Source organism: Oncorhynchus tshawytscha, linkage group LG27 (assembly GCF_018296145.1).
Source record: "Oncorhynchus tshawytscha isolate Ot180627B linkage group LG27, Otsh_v2.0, whole genome shotgun sequence".
Classification (NCBI taxonomy): Eukaryota; Metazoa; Chordata; class Actinopteri; order Salmoniformes; family Salmonidae; genus Oncorhynchus; species Oncorhynchus tshawytscha.
The window spans coordinates 12,260,638-12,280,371 of record NC_056455.1 but is presented as its reverse complement, the minus strand read 5'-3'; the positions used below and the strand labels follow the sequence as shown (position 1 = coordinate 12,280,371).

General features: G+C 44.9%; 2 protein-coding genes across 2 annotated transcripts; both read left to right on the top strand.

Annotated features, from left to right (window-relative positions):
* Position 1: 1 nt before the first annotated feature.
* Positions 2–5,230, top strand: LOC112226081 (hsp90 co-chaperone Cdc37). Its single transcript, XM_024390309.2, has 8 exons — positions 2–338; positions 586–867; positions 997–1,102; positions 1,185–1,300; positions 1,694–1,816; positions 1,899–2,081; positions 4,169–4,240; positions 4,424–5,230. The coding sequence occupies exons 1-8, from the start codon at positions 228–230 to the stop codon at positions 4,562–4,564; spliced, it is 1,134 nt and encodes a 377-aa protein (XP_024246077.1). The 5' UTR covers positions 2–227; the 3' UTR covers positions 4,565–5,230.
* Positions 5,231–8,448: 3,218 nt separating this feature from the next.
* On the top strand, positions 8,449–19,734 carry LOC112226073 (non-receptor tyrosine-protein kinase TYK2). Its single transcript, XM_042307330.1, has 21 exons — positions 8,449–8,603; positions 9,154–9,362; positions 11,158–11,281; positions 13,205–13,337; positions 13,482–13,645; positions 13,851–14,235; positions 14,367–14,552; positions 14,815–14,972; positions 15,039–15,156; positions 15,294–15,477; positions 15,640–15,758; positions 16,300–16,473; positions 16,735–16,822; positions 17,090–17,217; positions 17,443–17,578; positions 17,955–18,106; positions 18,229–18,379; positions 18,508–18,599; positions 18,759–18,951; positions 19,185–19,303; positions 19,558–19,734. Exons 2-21 carry the CDS (start codon positions 9,179–9,181, stop codon positions 19,732–19,734), a joined length of 3,165 nt encoding a protein of 1,054 aa, XP_042163264.1. The 5' UTR covers positions 8,449–8,603; positions 9,154–9,178.

Genomic DNA, 19,734 nt, shown 5'->3' with positions numbered 1-19,734 from the left:
GACGAGTTTACGTAGATACGTCTAAACGGAAACTTCCAGGGTTTCTTCCTTAGCTAGCTAATGCTACATTGTGCACTATTGTTGTTTAGCAATATATTAAGTAAATATATTATCTACCGATATAATTTCTAACAAGGTTTTAAGTTAGCTAATTTAAAATCGATTATTTTCACTTTTAACGTGCTCTTGCTACAAGCAAATTGTAGCCTGCTAGCTAGGTAGCTAGAATGACAAGTAGGATAGACTACAGCGTGTGGGACCACATTGACGTTTCAGATGATGAAGATGACACTCATCCAAACATCGATACACCCAGCCTTTTCAAATGGAGACATGAGGTAACGTTATGTCGATTAGAGTGATGCATTTGATAGCTACTTGGTCTCTGTGAGTTAGCTAATTATCACATTATTAGCTAGCTTTCTAGATTTGCAGATGCTGTAGCTAGCTACGTTATGTAAACAGCCTGCTTTCGCAGATAAACGCAATGGAAAGATAAACATAACATTTGGCGTTATGTGTTGTATATCTAGTTATCCTCGATGAGATCCCTTTGTCCTGACCCCTCTCCCCACCATCACCTAGGCGCGTGTGGAACGAATGGACCAGTTCATAAAGGCTGGTGAGGACCTGGAGAAGGGGCTAGCTGAATCTAAGCGCAAGTTGACTGAAGCACAGAAGAAGACCAAGAATCTGTCCAGTTCAGTCACGGACGATGCCAAAGCCGAGCTGAGCAAGGCACAGGCCGAGGAGAAGAGGCTGAAGAAGGAGGAGCGAGACTGGGAGAAGAAACTGGAGGACCACCGGCGGGAAGAGAAGAAAATGCCATGGAGCGTAGACACACTCTGCAAGGAGGGCTTCAGCAAGGTGGGTTTAGTGTGTGGAACCACTGATGCGCCCTGGCTGATGGTGATGGTTATTTGCTGATGCCACTTGTCTTGCCCCACTCCGATCTCTCTCTTTCTCTCTCTCTCTCTCTCCTTCTGTCTCTCCTAGAGTGTTATGAACGTTAAGCCAGATGTGAAGGAGGACACCGAGGAGCAGAAAGAGCAGAAACACAAGACCTTTGTGGAGAAGTATGAGAAAGAGATCAAACACTTTGGTGAGAGTCATTATCCTATTCTTTGTTGTCCCCATTCTTTGTGGGTAGTTGTCATGTCCATGGTATCTGTCTCTGTTGTCAGGTATGATGAAACGCTGGGACGACAGCCAGAAGTACCTATCAGACAACCCTCACCTGGTGTGTGAGGAGACGGCCAACTACCTAGTCATCATGTGCATTGACCTGGAGGTGGAGGAGGTGAGTGCAGAACCGTAATACGACAAACCTCACCTCTAATAACCCATGAGGGATTTCATCCACTATACATTATTCCAGAGGACACTCATCAGGGTCATGTTCAGTAGGGCACAGGGTAGCAAAATGTTTTGAAACAGAAAATGATAGTGTTTCTTGTTGAACAAGTCCAGGTAGACCCTTCCTGTTTCAGATCATCTTCTTACATTTGGTGCATAATGAACACAATCCTGGTGTAGAGAAGGTTATGAAGTAGGTTAGTAAGTGATCGTCTGATCCTCTTTATTTGCCCAAACATGCCTCAGTACGAAGTACACATGCAGTTTCCTTTTCTTGATACAGATGAGCATAGACAAGGGTTAATGTCAGTGTCCTGTTGATGTTTTCCTCCTGTAGAAGAAAGCGCTGATGGAGCAGGTGGCCCACCAGACTATAGTGATGCAGTTTGTCCTGGAGCTGGCTAAGAGCCTTAAGGTGGATCCCCGCGGTTGCTTCCGTCAGTTCTTCGCCAAGATAAAGGTTTGTTTGTGTGTAAAGGTAATACATTTCCCACTTGCACTCAATAGCAAAGCATATAGACATATATATTTCCCTCTCTCAGACTGCAGATCAGCAGTATCAGGATGCCTTCAATGATGAGCTGGAGTCCTTTAAGGGGAGAGTGCGCGGCAGGGCCAAGATTCGCATCGAGAGGGCCATGAAGGAGTACGAAGAGGAGGAGAGACAGAAACGCCTGGGGCCCGGAGGACTGGATCCTGCTGAGGTGTATGAGTCTCTACCTGAGGTACAGGACATCTACTGCTGCACCTCCTCCTTCATTTAGCACCGTCCTTCCATCATAATCATCATCCCTATCTCTGTTTTTGGTTTTGCAAGTTAACAAACCCAAAGATTGGAAAGCTGCTGCAGTCATCCCCCTCTTCAAAGGGGGAGACACTCTAGACCCAAACTGCTACAGACCTATATCTATCCTACCCTGGCTTTCTAAGGTCTTTGAAAGCCAAGTTAACAAACAGATCACCGACCATTTCGAATCCTACCTTACCTTCTCAGCTGTGCAATCTGGTTTCCGAGCTAGTCATGGGTGCACCTCAGCCACGCTCGGGTCCTAAACGATATCATAACCGCCATCGATAAGAGACAATACTGTGCAGCTGTACTCATCGACCTGGCCAAGGCTTTCAACTCTGTCAATCACCACGTTCTTATCGGCATACTCAACAGTCTTGGTTTCTCAAATGACTGCCTCGCCTGTTTCACCAACTACTTCTCAGATAGAGTTCAGTGTGTCAAGTCGGAGGGCCTGTTGTCCGGACCTCTGGCAGTCTCTATGGGGGTGCCACAGGGTTCAATCCTCAGGCCGAGTCTTTTCTCTGTATACATCAATGATGTTGCTCTTGCTGCTTGTGATTCTCTGATCCACCTCTACGCAGACGACACCATTCTGTATACTTCTGGCCCTTCTTTGGACACTGTGTTAACTAACCTCCAAATGAGTTTCAATGCAATACAACTCTCCTTCTGTGGCCTCCCAACTGCTCTTAAATGCAAGTAAAACTAAATGTATGCTCTTCAACCGATCGCTGCGCACACCTGCCCGCCCGTCCAGCATCACTACTCTGGGCGGTTCTGACTTAGAATATGTGGAGAACTACAAATACCTAGGTGTCTGGTTAGACTGTAAACTCTCCTTCCAGACTCACATCAAACATCTCCAATCCAAAGTTAAATCTAGAATTGGCTTCCTATTTCGCAACAAAGCATCCTTCACTCATGTTGCCAGACATACCCTCGTAAAACAAAACGGACTATCCTACCGATCCTTGACTTCAGCAAATTGCATGCAGTCTATCACACTGCCATCCGTTTTGTCACCAAAGCCCCATATACTACCCACGGTAACCTCTATGCCCTCGTTGGCTGGCCCTTCATATTCGACGCCAAACCCACTGGCTCCAGGTCATCTATAAGTCTTTGCTAGGTAAAGCCCGTCTTATCTCAGCTCACATGTCATCATAGCAGCACCCACCCGTAGCACACGCTCCAGCAGGTGTATTTCACTGGTCACCCCCAAAGCCAATTCCTCCTTTGACTTCCTCCTTTCCTTACAGTTCTCTGCTGCCAATGACTGGAACTAACTTCTAAAATCACTGAAGCTGGAGACTCATATCTCCTCATTATCATCCTCCTCATCATCTTTTTTTTTTGCCTTTACCTCCCTTATCTCCCCTCATTTGCTCACATCGTATATAGATTTGTTTATTGACTGTATGTTTGTTTTACTCCATGTGTAACTCTGTGTCGTTGTATGTGTCGAACTGCTTTGCATTATCTTGGCCAGGTCACAATTGTAAATGAGAACTTGTTCTCAACTTGCCTACCTGGTGAAATATATATATATATATTTTTTAAAATAATAACTTTAAGAACCAGCTGTCAGAGCAGCTCACAGATGACTGCACCTGTACATAGCCCATCTGTAAATAGCCCATCCAACTACCTCATCCCCATACTGTTATTTATTTTATTTTGCTCCTATGCACCCCAGTATCTCTACTTGCACACTCATCTTCTGCACATCTATCATTCCAGTGTTTAATTACTATATTGTCATTATTTCGCCACTATGGCCTATTTATTGCCTTACCTCCCTTATCCTACCTCATTTACACACACTGTATATAGACTTTTTCTATTATATTATTGACTGTATGTTTGCATATTTCATGTGTAACTCTGTGTTGTTGTATGTGTCGCACTGCTTTGCTTCATCTTGGCCAGGTTGCAGTTGTAAATGAGAACTTGTTCTCAACTAACCTACCTGGTTAAATAAAGGGGAAATTAAAAAAATAGATTTTGTCCTTTTTGTAGGAGATGCAGAAATGTTTTGACGAGAAGGACATTGCCATGTTGCAGACTGTCATCACGAAGCTGGACCCAACGGTAGGTTACAAAACCAAATCCATTCCTGTGTTTCTTTTGTTGTATTGTCTTCCACGTGCTCAGGGCAAGCACACCGACAACATACATTGTTCTACAAATGTAAAAGCACGCTGAATAGTGACACAAAACCTCCTGAAGTTGTTACAAATTGGTACTCTGAATGTCATTGTTCCCACCCGTCAGGAGGCTAAGGTCCACATGAAGAGATGCATCGACTCTGGCCTCTGGGTCCCTAACTCAGGGGCAGACGAGGGAGATGACAAGGAGGAGGACGCTACTTATGAAGAGCTGAATAAGGAGATGGGCGAACAGAAGATAGAATGATTGACATTAATTGACTTTACGAGGATGATATTTTCATCTATGTAGTCGTCACTTCTATTGCTACTCCCAATGTTTTTTTCATGAATTTCTCCTTAACGCTTTGGAACAGTGTAACCTCTCTGTGGTGATGTCCACTCTTTGTGGACAACAGTATCACACCAATATCACTTGCTGAATGCTTTTCTTTTTTTTAAACATAATTCTTGCTTGGGCCTTTATTAGTGAAGCTGTATTCTTAAATGTGTTTGTGCCTGTACATAGTCTCTTTGGGTGTGTGTGTCAGCCAGCCAGCCAGCCAATCTGTTGTTTACCTTGTATTTGTGTGCTTTCAGTTGCTGGGGAACATTGTTTCTCTTTTTCATTCAATAGTCTCACTACTGGTTCTACATGTATAGGGAAGGCAAGGCAGGATTTCAGTTCTTGATGTGATAGAATTATACATAGTGATGTAACGTGGGATAGCCTAGTAACTGAGGTTGAAATTGGATCATATCAACATGTGACATTTTGAATCCAGTGTACTGGCCCCTTATGACCTTTTTGCTCATTGTTTTCTCTCCTTAATTTGACCAGCAGGTGTCACCTCACATCAACTTTTAAGTTGATGGGATAATCACTTTTGAGTATTATTTGCTATTAAAAATATCACTGATGTGGTTTACATGACTCAGGATAGGGTGTTATTGAATTGAGATTTATTAGAAACATTGTAAGATAGTTTCACCTGTCTTCCATTGCATTATAATGCTTAGTGCAACAAACTAATATGGTCCAGACACACCAAGACAGTCGTGAAGAGGGCACGACAACACCTTTTTCTCCTCAGGAGACTGTAACGGTTTGGCATGGGTCCCCAAATCCTCAAAAAGTTCTACAGCTGCACCATCAAGAGCATCCCGACTGGTTGCATCTGGGGCCAAGCTTCCTGCCGTCCAGGACCTTTATACCAGGCGGTGTCAGAGGAAGGCCCAACAAATTGTCAAAGACTCTGTCACCCAAGTCATACTGGAGCGCCAAGTCTAGGTCCAAAAGGCTCCTGAGCAGCTTCTATCCCCAAGCTATAAGACTTCTGAACAATTAATCAAATGGCCACCCGGACTATTTACATTGACCCCGCTTTTGTTTTGAGACTGCTGCTACTCGCTGTTTATCATCTTTGCATAGTCACTTTCCCCTACCTACATGTACAAATGACCTCGACTAACCTGTACCCCCGCACATTTATTCGATACCCGTGCCTCCTGTATATAGCCGCCTTATTGTTATGTTTATTCTACTGTGTTACTTCTTTATTCTTACTATTTGATTTAGTAAATATTTTCTTGAACTGCACTGTTGGTTAAGGGCTTGTAAGTAAGCATTTCACGATAAGGTCTACATCTACCCTACCATTCAAAAGTTTGGGGTCCCTTAGAAATGGCCTTGTTTTTTAAAGAAAATCACGTTTTTTGTCCATTAAAATTACATCAAATTGATCAGAAATACAGTGTAGACATTGTTAATGTTGTAAATTACTATTGTATCTGGAAACGGCAGATTTTTTTAATGGAATATCTAAACTCAGCAAAAAAAGAAACATCCTCTCACTGTCAACTGCGTTTATTTTCAGCAAACTTAACATGTGCAAATATTTGTATGAACATAAGATTCAACAACTGAGACATAAACTGAACAAGTTCCACAGACATGTGACTAACATAAATGGAATAATGTGTCCCTGAACAAAGGGGAGGGGGTTGCCGGTGATGTCTGGTGAGGACCTGCCTTTACAACAGGCCTACAAGCCCTCAGTCCAGCCTCTCTCAGCCTATTGCGGACAGTCTGAGCACTGATGGAGGGATTGCGCGTTCCTGGTGTAACTCGGGCAGTTGTTGTTGCCATCCTGTACCTGTCCCGCAGATGTGATGTTCGGATGTACCAATCCTGTGCAGGTGTTGTTACATGTGTTCTGCCACTGCGAGGACGATCAGCTGTCCGTCCTGTCTCCCTGTAGCGTTGTCTTAGGCGTCTCAAGGTACTGACATTGCAATTTATTGCCCTGGCCACATCTGCAGTCATCATCCCTCCTTGCAGCATGCCTAAGGCACGTTCATGCAGATGAGCAGGGAACCTGGGCATTTTTCTTTTGGTATTTTTCAGAGTCAGTAGAAAGGCGTATTTAGTGTCCTAAGTTTTCATAACTGTGACCTTAATTTCTTACGGTCTGTAAACTGTTAGTGTCTTAACGACCGTTCCACAGGTGCATGATCATTAATTGTTTATGGTTCATTGAATAAGCATGGGAAACAGTGTTTAAACCCTTTACAATGAAGATCTGTGTAGTTATTTGGATTTTTACTCATTATCTTTGAAAGACAGGGTCCTGAAAAAGGGACGTTTCTTTTTTTGCTGAGTTTACATAGGCGTACAGAGGCCCATTATCAGCAGACATCCCTCCTCTGTTCCAATGGCACGTTGTGTTAGCTAATCCAAGTGCATAATTTTAAACGGTTAATTGATCATTAGAAAACCCTTTTGCAATTATGTTAGCACAGCTGAAAACGGTTGTCCTGATTAAAGAAGCAATAAAACTGGCCTTCTTTAGACTAGTTGAGTATCTGGAGCATCAGCATTTATAGGTTAGATTATAGGCTCAAAATGGCCAGAAACAAAGAACTTTATTCTGGAACTCGTCAGTCTATTCTTGTTCTGAGAAATTAAGGCTATTCCATGCGAGAAATTGCCAAGAACCTGAAAATCTCGTACAACGCTGTGTACTACCCCCTTCACAGAACAGCGCAAACGGACTCTAACCAGAATAGAGTGGGAGGCCCTGGTGCACAACTGAGCAAGAGGACAAGTACATTAGAGTCTGGTTAGAGAAACGGATGCCTCACAAGTCCTCAACTGGCAGCTTCATGAAATAGTACCCGCAAAACACCAGTCTTAACGTCAACAGTGAAGACGCGACTCTGGGATGCTGGCCTTCTAGGCAGAGTTGCAAAAGCCATATCTCAGACTAGCCCAAAAAAATATAAGATTAAGATGGATAAAAGAACACACACTGGACAGAGGAAGATTGGAAAAAGGTGATGGACAGACAAATTTAAGTTTGAGGTGTTCGGATCACAAAGAAGAACATTTGTGAGATGCAGAAAAAATGAAAAGATTCTGGAGAAGAGCTTGACGCCATCTGTTAAGCATGGTGGTGGCAATGTGATGGTCTGGGGGTGCCACCCTGTGGATGGTGCTTAATTGGAGCCAATTTTCTCATACAACAGGACAATGACCCAAAGCACAGCTCCAAACTATGCAATAACTATTTAGGGAAGAAGCAGTCAGCTGGTATTTTGTCTATAAGGAGTGGCCAGCAGTCACCGGATCTCAACCCTATTGAGCTGTTGTGGGTGCAGCTTGGCCATACGGTACTGTAGGAAGTGCCCATCAAGCCAATTCAATTTGTGGGAGATGCTTCAGGAAGCATGGGGTGAAATCTCTTCAGATTACCTCAACAAATTGACAACTAGAATGCCAAACGTCTGCAAGGCGGTAATTGCTGCAAATGGAGGATTCTTTGATGAAAGCCGTTTGAAGGACACAATTATTATTTCAATTAAAAATAATTATTTATAACTTTGTCAACGTCTTGACTATTTTTCCTATTAATTTTGCAACTCATTTCATGTATGTTTTCATGGAAAACAAAGAAATGCATAAGTGACCCCAAACTTTTGAACGGTAGTGTATTTCTTGAACTGCAATGTTGGTTAATTAAGGGCTTGTAAGTAAGCATCTCACAATAAGGTCTACAACTGTAGTATTCGACGCAAAAACGATTTGATTTGAGCTATCCCACAAGCCTACTGTAGTACAGCTGGTTCAAGGGGAGTGGCCAAAAGTGTCTTTCGGTGTTTTCGTCTTGTAGCTGACTTCTCTATCTGTGCGCTTCACGGGAATGCGTAGGAGTAGGGGAAACACGCTTTAGGAAATCATAAGAGTGGACTTCGGTTCAACCTGCATTGGATTTTCTAACTACACGTTTTAGGAACGCAACTAAATGGTAAGAAACCTAGCCGGGTTTATTCCAGCATTGGCGGATAAAGCATACTATATCAGTATTATAGGAAGTGGGCTTTATGCCTCTGGTTTACAATTGTTTACAGTACACAGTAGGCTATATTCCACCATCTCCGTGAGCAATCAGGTTGATGACGAAGTGATTAATGTATTGGTGAGAATATATATTTGAAAATGTAGGAACATTGGATAAATTAAATCCGGATTTTCGTGTCATGTTATCGTTAAATGTTCGTCTTTACTGATATTTATGTGCAATACCCGGAAGGCCTTACTAGAAAATATTGGATCATATCGCGAGTTCTCAGAACATGGTAATAATGCTGAACAATTACATGGTAACAAATCTATTTGATCCAGATGTGATTACTTGCTACAATAAGGCTTACATTGTATTTGAGTATATTTTTGTCGTTGATATTAACAAAAACCCACGTATAAAGTATAAAACGCATGTCCTTAATTGTTATCTGGATGTTACTATGTAATTGATTACAGGGAAATACTTTTCTCTTACTTCCTCCCTGTCACAGGTGTAGTGACTTAGCCTGGTCCATAATGTCTCGAAGTGGCCGCTCCAAGAGTACCAGGACAGGGTCATCCACAGGCCAGTGTGAGCCTCCTCAGGGACCAGGCGTCCATGTCTATCTGTTTTGGACCAAGGGAGGGGAGCGCTATCTGACCCACACAGAGGGTAAAGTGACAGCCGAGGAGCTTTCAATCTCTGCAGCACAGACTGTGGGTAAGAACAAGTGCCATTTATTGTTTTAATGAAACAGAAACAATATTTTGTTTGAGTATTGAGCAATAATTTAGGGCATTCAGGTTAGCTGTGTGGTGTTCTGTTGTTTGAGGACATTGGCAGCCTGGCACGTAAGGGTGTGTTTGAGTTGATGACTCCAGGCATCTGGCTTTTACAGTGCATTCGGAAAGTATTCAGACCCCTTCCCTATTTCCACATTTTGTTACGTTACAGCCTTATTCTAAAATGGATTAAATCGTTTATTTTCTTCATAAATCTACACACAATACCCCATAATGATTAAGCAAAAACAGGTTTTTAGAAATGCTTGTAAATGTATAAAAAAAACAACTGAAATATCACATTTACATAAGTATTCAGACCCTTTACTCAGTATGGTGTTGAAGCACCTTTGGCAGCAATTACAGCCTCGGTCTTATTGGGTATGATGCTACAAGCTTGGCACACCAGTATCAGGAGAGTTTATCCCATTCTTCTCTGTAGATCCTCTCAAGCTCTGTCAGGTTGGATGGGGAGCGTCGCTCAACAGCTATTTTCAAGTCTCTCCAGAGATGTTCAATCGGGACATTCAGAGACTTGTTCCGAAGTTACTCTTGCGTTGTCTTGGCTGTGTGCTTAGTCGTTGTCCTGTTGGAAGGTGAACCTTCACCCCAGTCTGAGGTCCTGAGTGCTCTGGAGCAGGTTTTCATCAATGTACTTTGCTCCGTTCATCTTTCCCTTGATCCTGACTAGTCTCCCAGTCCCTACTGCTGAAGAACATCCCTACAGCATAATGCTGCCACCACCATGCTTCACCGTCGGGAGGGTGCCAGGTTTCCTCCAAACGTGATGCTTGGCATTCAGGCCAAAGAGTTCAATCTTGGTTTCATCAGACCAGAGGATCTGGTTTCTCATTATCTGAGAGTCTTTAGGTGTCTTTTGGCAAACTCCAAGCAGGATTTCATGTGCCTTCTACTGAGGAGTGGCTTCCATCTGGCCACTCTACCACAAAGGACTGATTGATGGATTGCTGCAGAGAGAGTTGTCCTTCTGGAAGTTTCTCCCATCTCCACAGAGGAACTCTAGAGCTCTGTCAGAGTGACCATCGGGTTCTTGGTCACCTCCCTGACCAATGCCCTACTCCCCCGATTGCTCAGTTTGGCTGGGCAGCCAGCTCTAGGAAGAGTCCTAGAGTCCGGTTTCCAAACTTCTTCCATTTAAGAATGATGGAGGCCACTGTGTTCTTGGGGACCTTCAAAGCTGCAGAAATGTTTTGGTACCCTTCCCCAGATCTGTGCCTCGACACAATCCCGTCTCAGAGCTCTATATACAATTCCTTTGACCTCATGGCTTGTTTTTTTGCTCTAACGTGCACTGTCAACTGTGCGACCTTGTATAGGCAGGTGTGTGCATTTCCAAATAATGTCCAATCAATTGAATTTACCACAGGTGGACTCTAATCAAGTTGTATAAAATTGATCAAAGATGATCAATGGAAACAGGATGCACCTGAGCTCAATTTCAAGTCTCATAGCAAATGGTCTGAATTCTTATGTAAATAAGGTATTTGTTGTTTTTTCTTTTTACATTTGTTTAAAAAACTATTTTCACTTTGTCATTATGGGGTTTTGTGTGTAGATTGATGACATTTTAAAAATGTAATCCACTTTAGAATAAGGCTGTACCGTAACAAAATGTGGAAAAAGTGAAGGGGTCTGTGTACTTCCTGAATGCACTGTATGTCATTGAAAGGGTGTATCCAAGGTGTACTTAACCTATATATCTGTCCCCCTAGGTATCACTCCACTGTGCCATGTCCTGTTTTCCCTGTATGACCCTGAATCCCACTGCTGGTACAGTCCCAACCATTTCTTCAACCCAGAAGAGCAGACAAGCCTGACACTCCATTATCGCATGAGGTTAGTGTTTGTGTGTGTTTAAAAAAGGCCATCCCGTCCCCTCCTTTCTACCTAGATTTCCCTCACACTCCCTTCATTTTCCCTTGAGTCCCGTTAGTTTGGCTGTTCAGCCTACCTCAGTTAGCCCTGCCGTTCCCAAACAATCAGAGCTCTTGGAAAGGCGCAACTGGACACTACACCCACTCAGGACAGAGTGTTATCTTTGTCCAAAGAAAGAAGACGCACATTTCTGAGGTCAATTTTTTTTATTGTGGACAGCAACAAGAATACCTGAATGTGGTGCGTGCATCAAAATAATCACAAATCATTCGGAGTAACACGAGTACTATTCCACCAAGATTCACTCCCAGTCAAGATTCATGTTGTATGACCAGAAGTGTGTGAAGAGAGAGGAAAAGGAAATTAAAACCCTGAAAAGAGAAGCATCGTCATTGTTCTGACGGGACATCCTGTGGAGGGTCAGAACCCAGAGAAGCATCAGCATTCTGTGATGGATGTAGTCTATCACAGTGCCATCCGTTTTATCACCAAAGCCCCATATACTACCCACCACTGCGAACATGTATGCTCTATATGTATATGTATGCTGTATGCTCTCGTTGGCTGGCCCTCACTACATATCCATCGCCAAACCCACTGGCGCAAGGTCATCTATAAGTCTTTGCTAGGTAAAGCCCCGCCTTATCTCAGCTCACTGGTCACCATAGCAACACCCACCCGTAGCACACAGTCTAGCAGGTATATTTTACTGGTCATCCCCAAAGCCAACACTTACTTTGGCCGCCTTTCCTTCCAGTTCCCTGCTGCCAATGACTGGAACAAATTGCAAAAATCTCTGAAGCTGGAGTCTTATATCTCCCTCTCTAACTTTAAGCATCAGCTTACTGATCACTGCACCTGTACACAGCCAATCTGTAAATAGCACACCCGACTACCTCAAAATTGTTTTGACCAGACATCTTGTGGAGGGTCAGAACCCAGAGAAGCATCAGCATTGTTCTGAGTGGACATCCTGTGGAGCATCAGAACCCAGAGAAGCATCAGCATTGTTCTGAGCGGACATCCTGTGGAGCATCAGAACCCAGAGAAGCATCAGCATTGTTCTGAGCGGACATCCTGTGGAGCATCAGAACCCAGAGAAGCATCAGCATTGTTCTGAGCGGACATCCTGTGGAGCATCAGAACCCAGAGAAGCATCAGCATTGTTCTGCGTGGACATCCTGTGGAGCATCAGAACCCAGAGAAGCATCAGCATTGTTCTGAGTGGACATCCTGTGGAGCATCAAAACCCAGAGAAGCATCAGCATTGTTCTGCGCGGACACCCTGTGGAGCATCAAAACCCAGAGAAGCATCAGCATTGTTCTGAGTGGACATCCTGTGGAGCATCAAAACCCAGAGAAGCATCAGCATTGTTCTGAGTGGACATCCTGTGGAGCATCAGAACCCAGAGAAGCATCAGCATTGTTCTGAGCGGACATCCTGTGGAGCATCAGAACCCAGAGAAGCATCAGCATTGTTCTGAGTGGACATCCTGTGGAGCATCAAAACCCAGAGAAGCATCAGCATTGTTCTGCGCGGACACCCTGTGGAAGGTCAGAACCCAAATCCCAGTCAGCATAATTGTGCTAGCAGGTGAGGGCATTCACAGCTGACCGCTCAGAAGGGCGAGGGCATACCAGCCAACTGTTTTTATAGTGTGTGTCAAATCAAATTTTATTTGTCACATACACATGGTTAGCAGATGTTATTGCGAGTGTAGCGAAATGCTTCTAGTTCCGACAGTGCAGTAATAACCAACGAGTAATCTAACCTAACACTGTGTGTGTGAGAGAGAGAGTGTGTGTGTGTGAGAGAGACTATGCACTGTATGATTTTTATGTACAGGCATATTTATATAGGGAATTTTCTCTTTCGGTTCCCAGGTTTTACTTTCGGAATTGGCATGGGTTGAGTGAGAAGGAGCCGTCAGTGTCGCGATATGCCCCACGGTCAGGGACAGAGCACGGGGGCTCACCTCTACTAGAAATGACCTCCCTGGAATACCTCTTCTGCCAGGTGAGTTTCAGAAAGAGGCGTGTTTTATCCAAAATGTGTTTGTATTCATATATTCCTGTGGAAGTATGCATTAACATAATATTCCTGTGTCACACGGACGTTTTCATATTGTGAAAAAACTCATTTCCCTTTTCTTTCTCTTAGGCAAAGTTTGATTTTGTGAATGATGTCACGCCGATGGAGGATGCTCAAGGAAAAGAAGAGCTGAGTCGCTTTAAGAATGAGAGTCTGGGTATGGCTGTGCTGCACCTCTCTCACCAGGCCCTGTGCTCAGGCTGCACGCTACAGGAAGTGGCCAAGTCTGTCAGGTAAGCCATGAGTCAGAGGGGATGGGTGCATTGTTTAGGAAGGGCTTTGACAAGGTTTCAGACATTACTATAGTCTTGAGGCTGTGTTGAAAAATGGCACCTTATTCACTATCAAAACTAGTGCATTATAGAGGGAAACTAGTGCCTTTACAAACGCAGCCGTAATGTTTTGATTGACTGCCATATTCCCCTTGCCATACTGTAGCTTCCTTCGCTGCATTCCGAGATCCTTCTCCAAACATATAGCGAGGGACAACTTCCTGACCAAGATCCGTATCCGGCGTGTGTTTGCTGACTTCGTGAGGACCTTCCAGGAGCACACTGTGGACGTAGGACGCCTGGGCTCCCAGGAGGTCATGTATAAATACCTGTCTACTCTGGAGCACCTAGCCCCCTGCTTCGGTACCGAGACCTTCCTCGCGGCCCAACTGGAGCTGAGGAAGGACGGGGGCGACTGGAGCGGCTCCTACCTCAACACCAGCCACGCCCACGGGGCCTCTGACCCTGAGAACTTTGGCCCTCGGGTCATGCATGAGGTCATGGTGTCTGGTACCAAGGGGATTCAGTGGAGGAAGATCACAGTGCAGAAGGTATTTCTGTCTGTCTCATTGGATGTCTATCAAGCTCTTTGACTGCTAGTTAGAACTGTGAGTTGCCTTTGTGTGTTTCTCGTAGTGTGCCTTCTGTGGGATGCTCTGTAAGTTGTGTCTATCCATTCTAGGCCCAGGCCAACAGTTACTTTGGGAACGATTACTTAGGGAATCGGAAAACTGTGAAGCAATCGCCCCTCCAGCAAGAACCTAAATCCTCTGACACATGGATGTCTTTCTGCGACTTCCCAGAAATCTCCCACATCACCATCACTGGAGCCAACGTCAGCATCATTAAACAGGACAACTTCTCTATGGTTCGAGCACCTGCCTCTCAACTGCTTTCTGTTGGGCCCCAAACCTATCTTGAGATACACACACGTAGCTCCATGTTTTGTGCAAATCCCCCATTGACAACAGTGCATGATTTATGCAAAAACCTAAGTCAAGTGTGCAGATCTCAAGTTAAGTTTGTGTGTGAAGTTGCATCTTACTATATGATGTATGTCTGTATGGAAGTGGAGTGTCTGACTGAAATGTGTGATGTTGTCTGAGGATGATATGTTTATATGTGTGCAGGAGGTTCAAATGAATTCCAGCCTTGAGGCTCTGTCTTTCGTCTCCCTGCTGGACGGGTACTTCCGGCTTACTGCAGACGCACACCACTACCTGTGTCACGAGGTGGCTCCGCCCAGGGTAGTGCTCAGTGCCACCAATGGTCTCCATGGACCAATGAAGTGAGTAACACACACACACACACACACTGCCCTGGTTCCCACTACAATTCTGACTGTCTTTTTCAGTGATGACTTTGTGCTGCAGAGACTGAGGAAGGAAGCAGTTGAAGAGGGAGCCTTTCTTGTGCGCTGGAGCGTCCTCGACTACCACCGCATCATATTAGCTGTTCTAAACAAGAGTCAGGTAAACGTGCCTCCGCACCAAGCCCTGAAGGACGAGGCACATGGAAAATGTAGAGTCCGAAAATATGAAAAGCAATACAATGTCATTAGAAGTTATATATTTGGATGCATGTGTGTGTCTTTGCTGGCTTCCTATAGAATGGACAAGCTGCAATTCACAAGCAGTTCAGGATCCTGCATAGTGGTTCAGTGTTTGCTCTGGAAGGCTGGGACCGGGAGTTCTCCAGTGTCAAGGAGCTCACCGACAGCCTCAAGACCTTTGTGCTCAAGTCTGGCACGGACAATTTCACTGTGAAGAAATGCTGCCTACCCCGACCTGCAGGTTAGTTTGTGTGTGATGTGTTTTTTTATAGATGTGCATTGGTGCTGTTCTGCCCCTAACATACCACAGCTCAACATATGTACAGAGATGTTATTCTGTAAGGATGTGTTGTGTGTCCATGTTTTCCTATACTGTATTTAAATGAGTGTTTGTGTGCTGCAGAACTGTCCAACCTCTTGGTGATGAGGCAGGGTGCGGACCAGTGTGTTCAGCCTGACTCTGTGGCCCTCTGTCTGACTCAGCTGAGGTTCCATCAGATCAAAGACAAGGAGATCACCCAGGTGAGAGAGAGGGCATTCTTGCTGCACCCTCGACAACCACTGTGATTATTATTATTTGACCATGCTGGTCATTTATGAACATTTGAACATCTTGGCCATGTTCTATTATAATCTCCACCCGGCACAGCCAGAAGAGGACTGGCCACCCCTCATAGCCTGGTTCCTCTCTAGGTTTCTTCCTAGGTTTTGGCCTTAGTAGGGAGTTTTTCCTAGCCACCGTGCTTCTACACCTGCATTGCTTGCTGTTTGGGGTTTTAGGCTGGGTTTCTGTACAGCACTTTGAGATATCAGCTGATGTACGAAGGGCTATATAAATAAATTTGATTTGATTCTCTTCTATATATCTCTCTGTCAGCGCCCTTCTTTGTGTATGTTTCACCTGGGTTATATTCAGTAGGGCACACCTTTGCAACAGTACCTCCCAGTTTCACTAAATTCCAATACATTTTTCCCTACTGAACACTGATGCTCTTCTCTATCTTTGTCTGGTTTGTACCCAGTACTTCTAAAATAGCTGTATGTCTGGTTGTCCTTTGCTTAGGAGCAGCATCTGGGCCGTGGGACCAGGACCAACATCTACTCTGGCAGTCTGTTGGTGTGGGGCGGAGTCGAGGAGGAGGATGAGGAGGACAAGTGGAACAACAATCTTACTGATCGCAAAGAGATCCGAGTGGTTCTTAAGATCTTGGACCAGAGCCACAAGGACATAGCGTTAGTGAGTTACCATTAATGTATCATTATCCTCTTACAGGAATTGATTGCGTGATGAGTACCCTTACCTGTGACCTGAAGACTAGCTCGTTGTGATAATGTCTGGACTGGGTTGGAACCATCCCAGGTTCCAACCCAGTGTGCCTCAATCACACAACGGTTACCTTGTTGGTTCGAAGCTACCGTTTTCACGGTAGACTCTGTTAAATGTGAACCTTTGTTTACAATGTCCTGATAATCCTTCCTCTTTCCTGTCCTCTCGTAGGCATTCTTTGAAACAGCCAGTCTGATGAGCCAAGTATCTCACAGTCACCTGGTCTTTGTACATGGAGTGTCTGTCAAAGGATCTGAGAGTAAGTCACCATGGCACTACTCAACCTCACTTCCTCATTCAGCTGTGCAACCTCCTTCTTCAGTACTGACACTTCCCTCTCAGAAGGTTAATTGTATTGATTGTTTGAATTACTAGGCAACAGGACTGGTGTACAGTACAACCACAAGCCTGACTCTCAGCCAAACCGTAGCCTTTAAATTAGACTCAATACAGTGAAGTGTCGGTCATCTCTAACAGTAAGTGGTGTGATCCTAGATAATAATCCTTGTCTTTGACCTGTCTGCAGACATCATGGTGGAGGAGTTTGTGGAGTTTGGGCCTCTGGATGTGTTCCTGCGAAGGGAAAGGGCGCTGGTCACCCCTCAGTGGAAATTTACTGTAGCCAAACAGCTGGCCAGTGCCCTGAGCTACCTCGTAAGTCAGCCTGATACCCTCACATCACAACAAACTAAGATTACTCCTCACTCATTGTATGAAACAATGACCTTTTAGGATGTTGATCTCCTGTCCTCTGTGATAGTCCCGTTTCAAACTCTAAACCCTTGTGTCCATAGTTAATGTATTGCCAACCCTCATCTCCCACTATTGAGTGTCCTGAATGTACTTTATGTTGTTACCTATACCACCTGGTTACTGCAGGAGACTAAACAACTGGTACATGGTAATGTCTGTGCTAAAAACATTCTGGTGGCTCGTCGTGGTCTGGAGGAGGGCACCTTTCCCTTTGTCAAGCTGAGCGATCCAGGCATTGCCCTCAACGTGCTGTCCAGAGAAGGTTAGTTCCTACTTGAACAATAAAACAGTTAGTTCCTACCAGACCACTTCCATGTTGGGCAACACCCACTACATGATAAATAGAATCTCTCTACAGTGAGTTATTTTGTCAACCCTCAATTTCCGTCTCTGGTGGTTTTTCTTGGTCTTCATTCTTTTAGATCAGATTGAGTCACAAGAAGCCCTGTGCAAACCACTTCCTGGTTGCTGTGAGGCCCACTTCCTGGTTGTCTTGCACTTGCCATCATATTGACACTTAGCAGGAAGGCTTTAGAGGTTATTTAGTTTGTGTTGTGAGACCATGTGATTCATGAACCTACTGAATGTAGTGGTATTATATAGCCTGGTCTGACTTAGACTGTCTCAATGCCCTACAGAGCGTGTCGAGCGAATCCCATGGATCGCCCCGGAGTGTGTGCCAAGCAGTGCCCCATTCGGCAGTGCTGCCGACCAGTGGAGCTTTGGAGCCACACTGCTGGAGATCTGCAACAATGGAGATTTGCCCATGAGTGGCAGCACGCTCACTGAGGTACCTACAGCCCTATTGTCACTGCCCTTCAATTCTCCTCCCTCTAATCATAACTCATTATCTGCCATCCTCTTACCATGCCTGTGATTCATACTGACCCCTGATCTCTCTCCTGCCAACAGAAAGAGCGTTTCTACGAGACGCGGAGTCGCCTCACCGAGCCCTCGTCGCAGGAACTGGCCAGCTTCATTAGCATGTGTTTGACCTACGAACCCCGGGAGAGGCCGTCCTTCCGCACTGTGCTTCGAGAGCTCACTGAACTACAGATCAAGAGTATGTCCTCTCCTTTTATTATTTGAATCAGTCTGTTTCTCTCCGTTTCCTCTTCTAGCATTTAGATTGACCACATTTTCGTGATTGATTAGTGTTGCTTTAATGTTGCTCTCCTGGTTTCTGATCAGATCCTGACATATCCCCTTTGGAGTCTCTCCCGGACGCTGACCCCAACGTTTTCCTCAAACGCTACTTGAAAAAGATCCGGGACTTAGGAGAGGTGAGTTAATTTCTCCGCAGGACAACATGACTCTTATAAACCCCTCTGTGCTCTTCATCTTCTGTTGTGCTTTGTGATCTACTGGCGTTATGTAAAACATTATTCCCTGGCCTCCCTCTAACTGAGAGAATGCTTTGTGCTCTCTCCCTTTGTCTCCAGGGTCACTTTGGGAAGGTGATTCTCTATGTGTATGACCCAGCCAACGACGGGACAGGGGACTATGTAGCAGTGAAGGCCCTGAAGCATGAGGGAGGCAGCCATCTCCGTGAAGGCTGGATGAAGGAGATTGAGATCCTCAAGTCTCTTTACCACAGCAACATAGTCAAGTACAAGGGCTGCTGCTCTGAGCTGGGTGAGTGGCATGTGATCCAGTCAAGCTCACCTGTCTGTCATCCACCTGCTGTATATGACTGGCAGTCTCATTTTCATACAATGCTTGTTTATTACATTTCTTGCTTGGCTCCTTCCTACAGGTGACATGTTCATGTGTGGGGGGTTTCCAGCATCTGTTCACATTTACATGTGTAGTTTAGCGTCTGTATGTATGAGTGACTGCTGTAAATGCCTGTTTCGTTGTCTCCACAGGAGGGCAGACGGTGCAGCTGATTATGGAGTTCCTACCTCTGGGCAGCCTCAGAGAGTACCTAGCCAAACACCGCCTGGGCGTGGCTCACAGCCTCCTCTTTGCACAGCAGATCTGCCAGGTGAGACAGGAGCACTGCACGGGGGGGGCTGGTAATATAAAGATATATGTAATCTAGATTCCTTCTAGGGTTCTGCTTAGTTCTGTAGCAGGTACACTGTTTGGGTTCAAGTTGAAGATTTCCTATCCAATATTGGAGTATTGTTTTATACAACAATAGATTAAAGTACTCTATTTTCTTCTCTAACTGCTACTCTTTCACCTTGGTCTCCCTCATCTCTCCTCCTGCTCTTTTGGCTTTTTTTCCTTTTTAAGGGGATGGATTACCTGCACTCGAAGCGATACATCCACCGGGACTTGGCTGCCCGGAACGTACTGGTGGAGAATGAGCATCTGGTGAAGATCGGGGACTTTGGCCTTACCAAATACATCCCAGAGGGAGATGTTTACTACCGCGTGCGTGAGGATGGAGACAGTCCTGTGTTCTGGTGA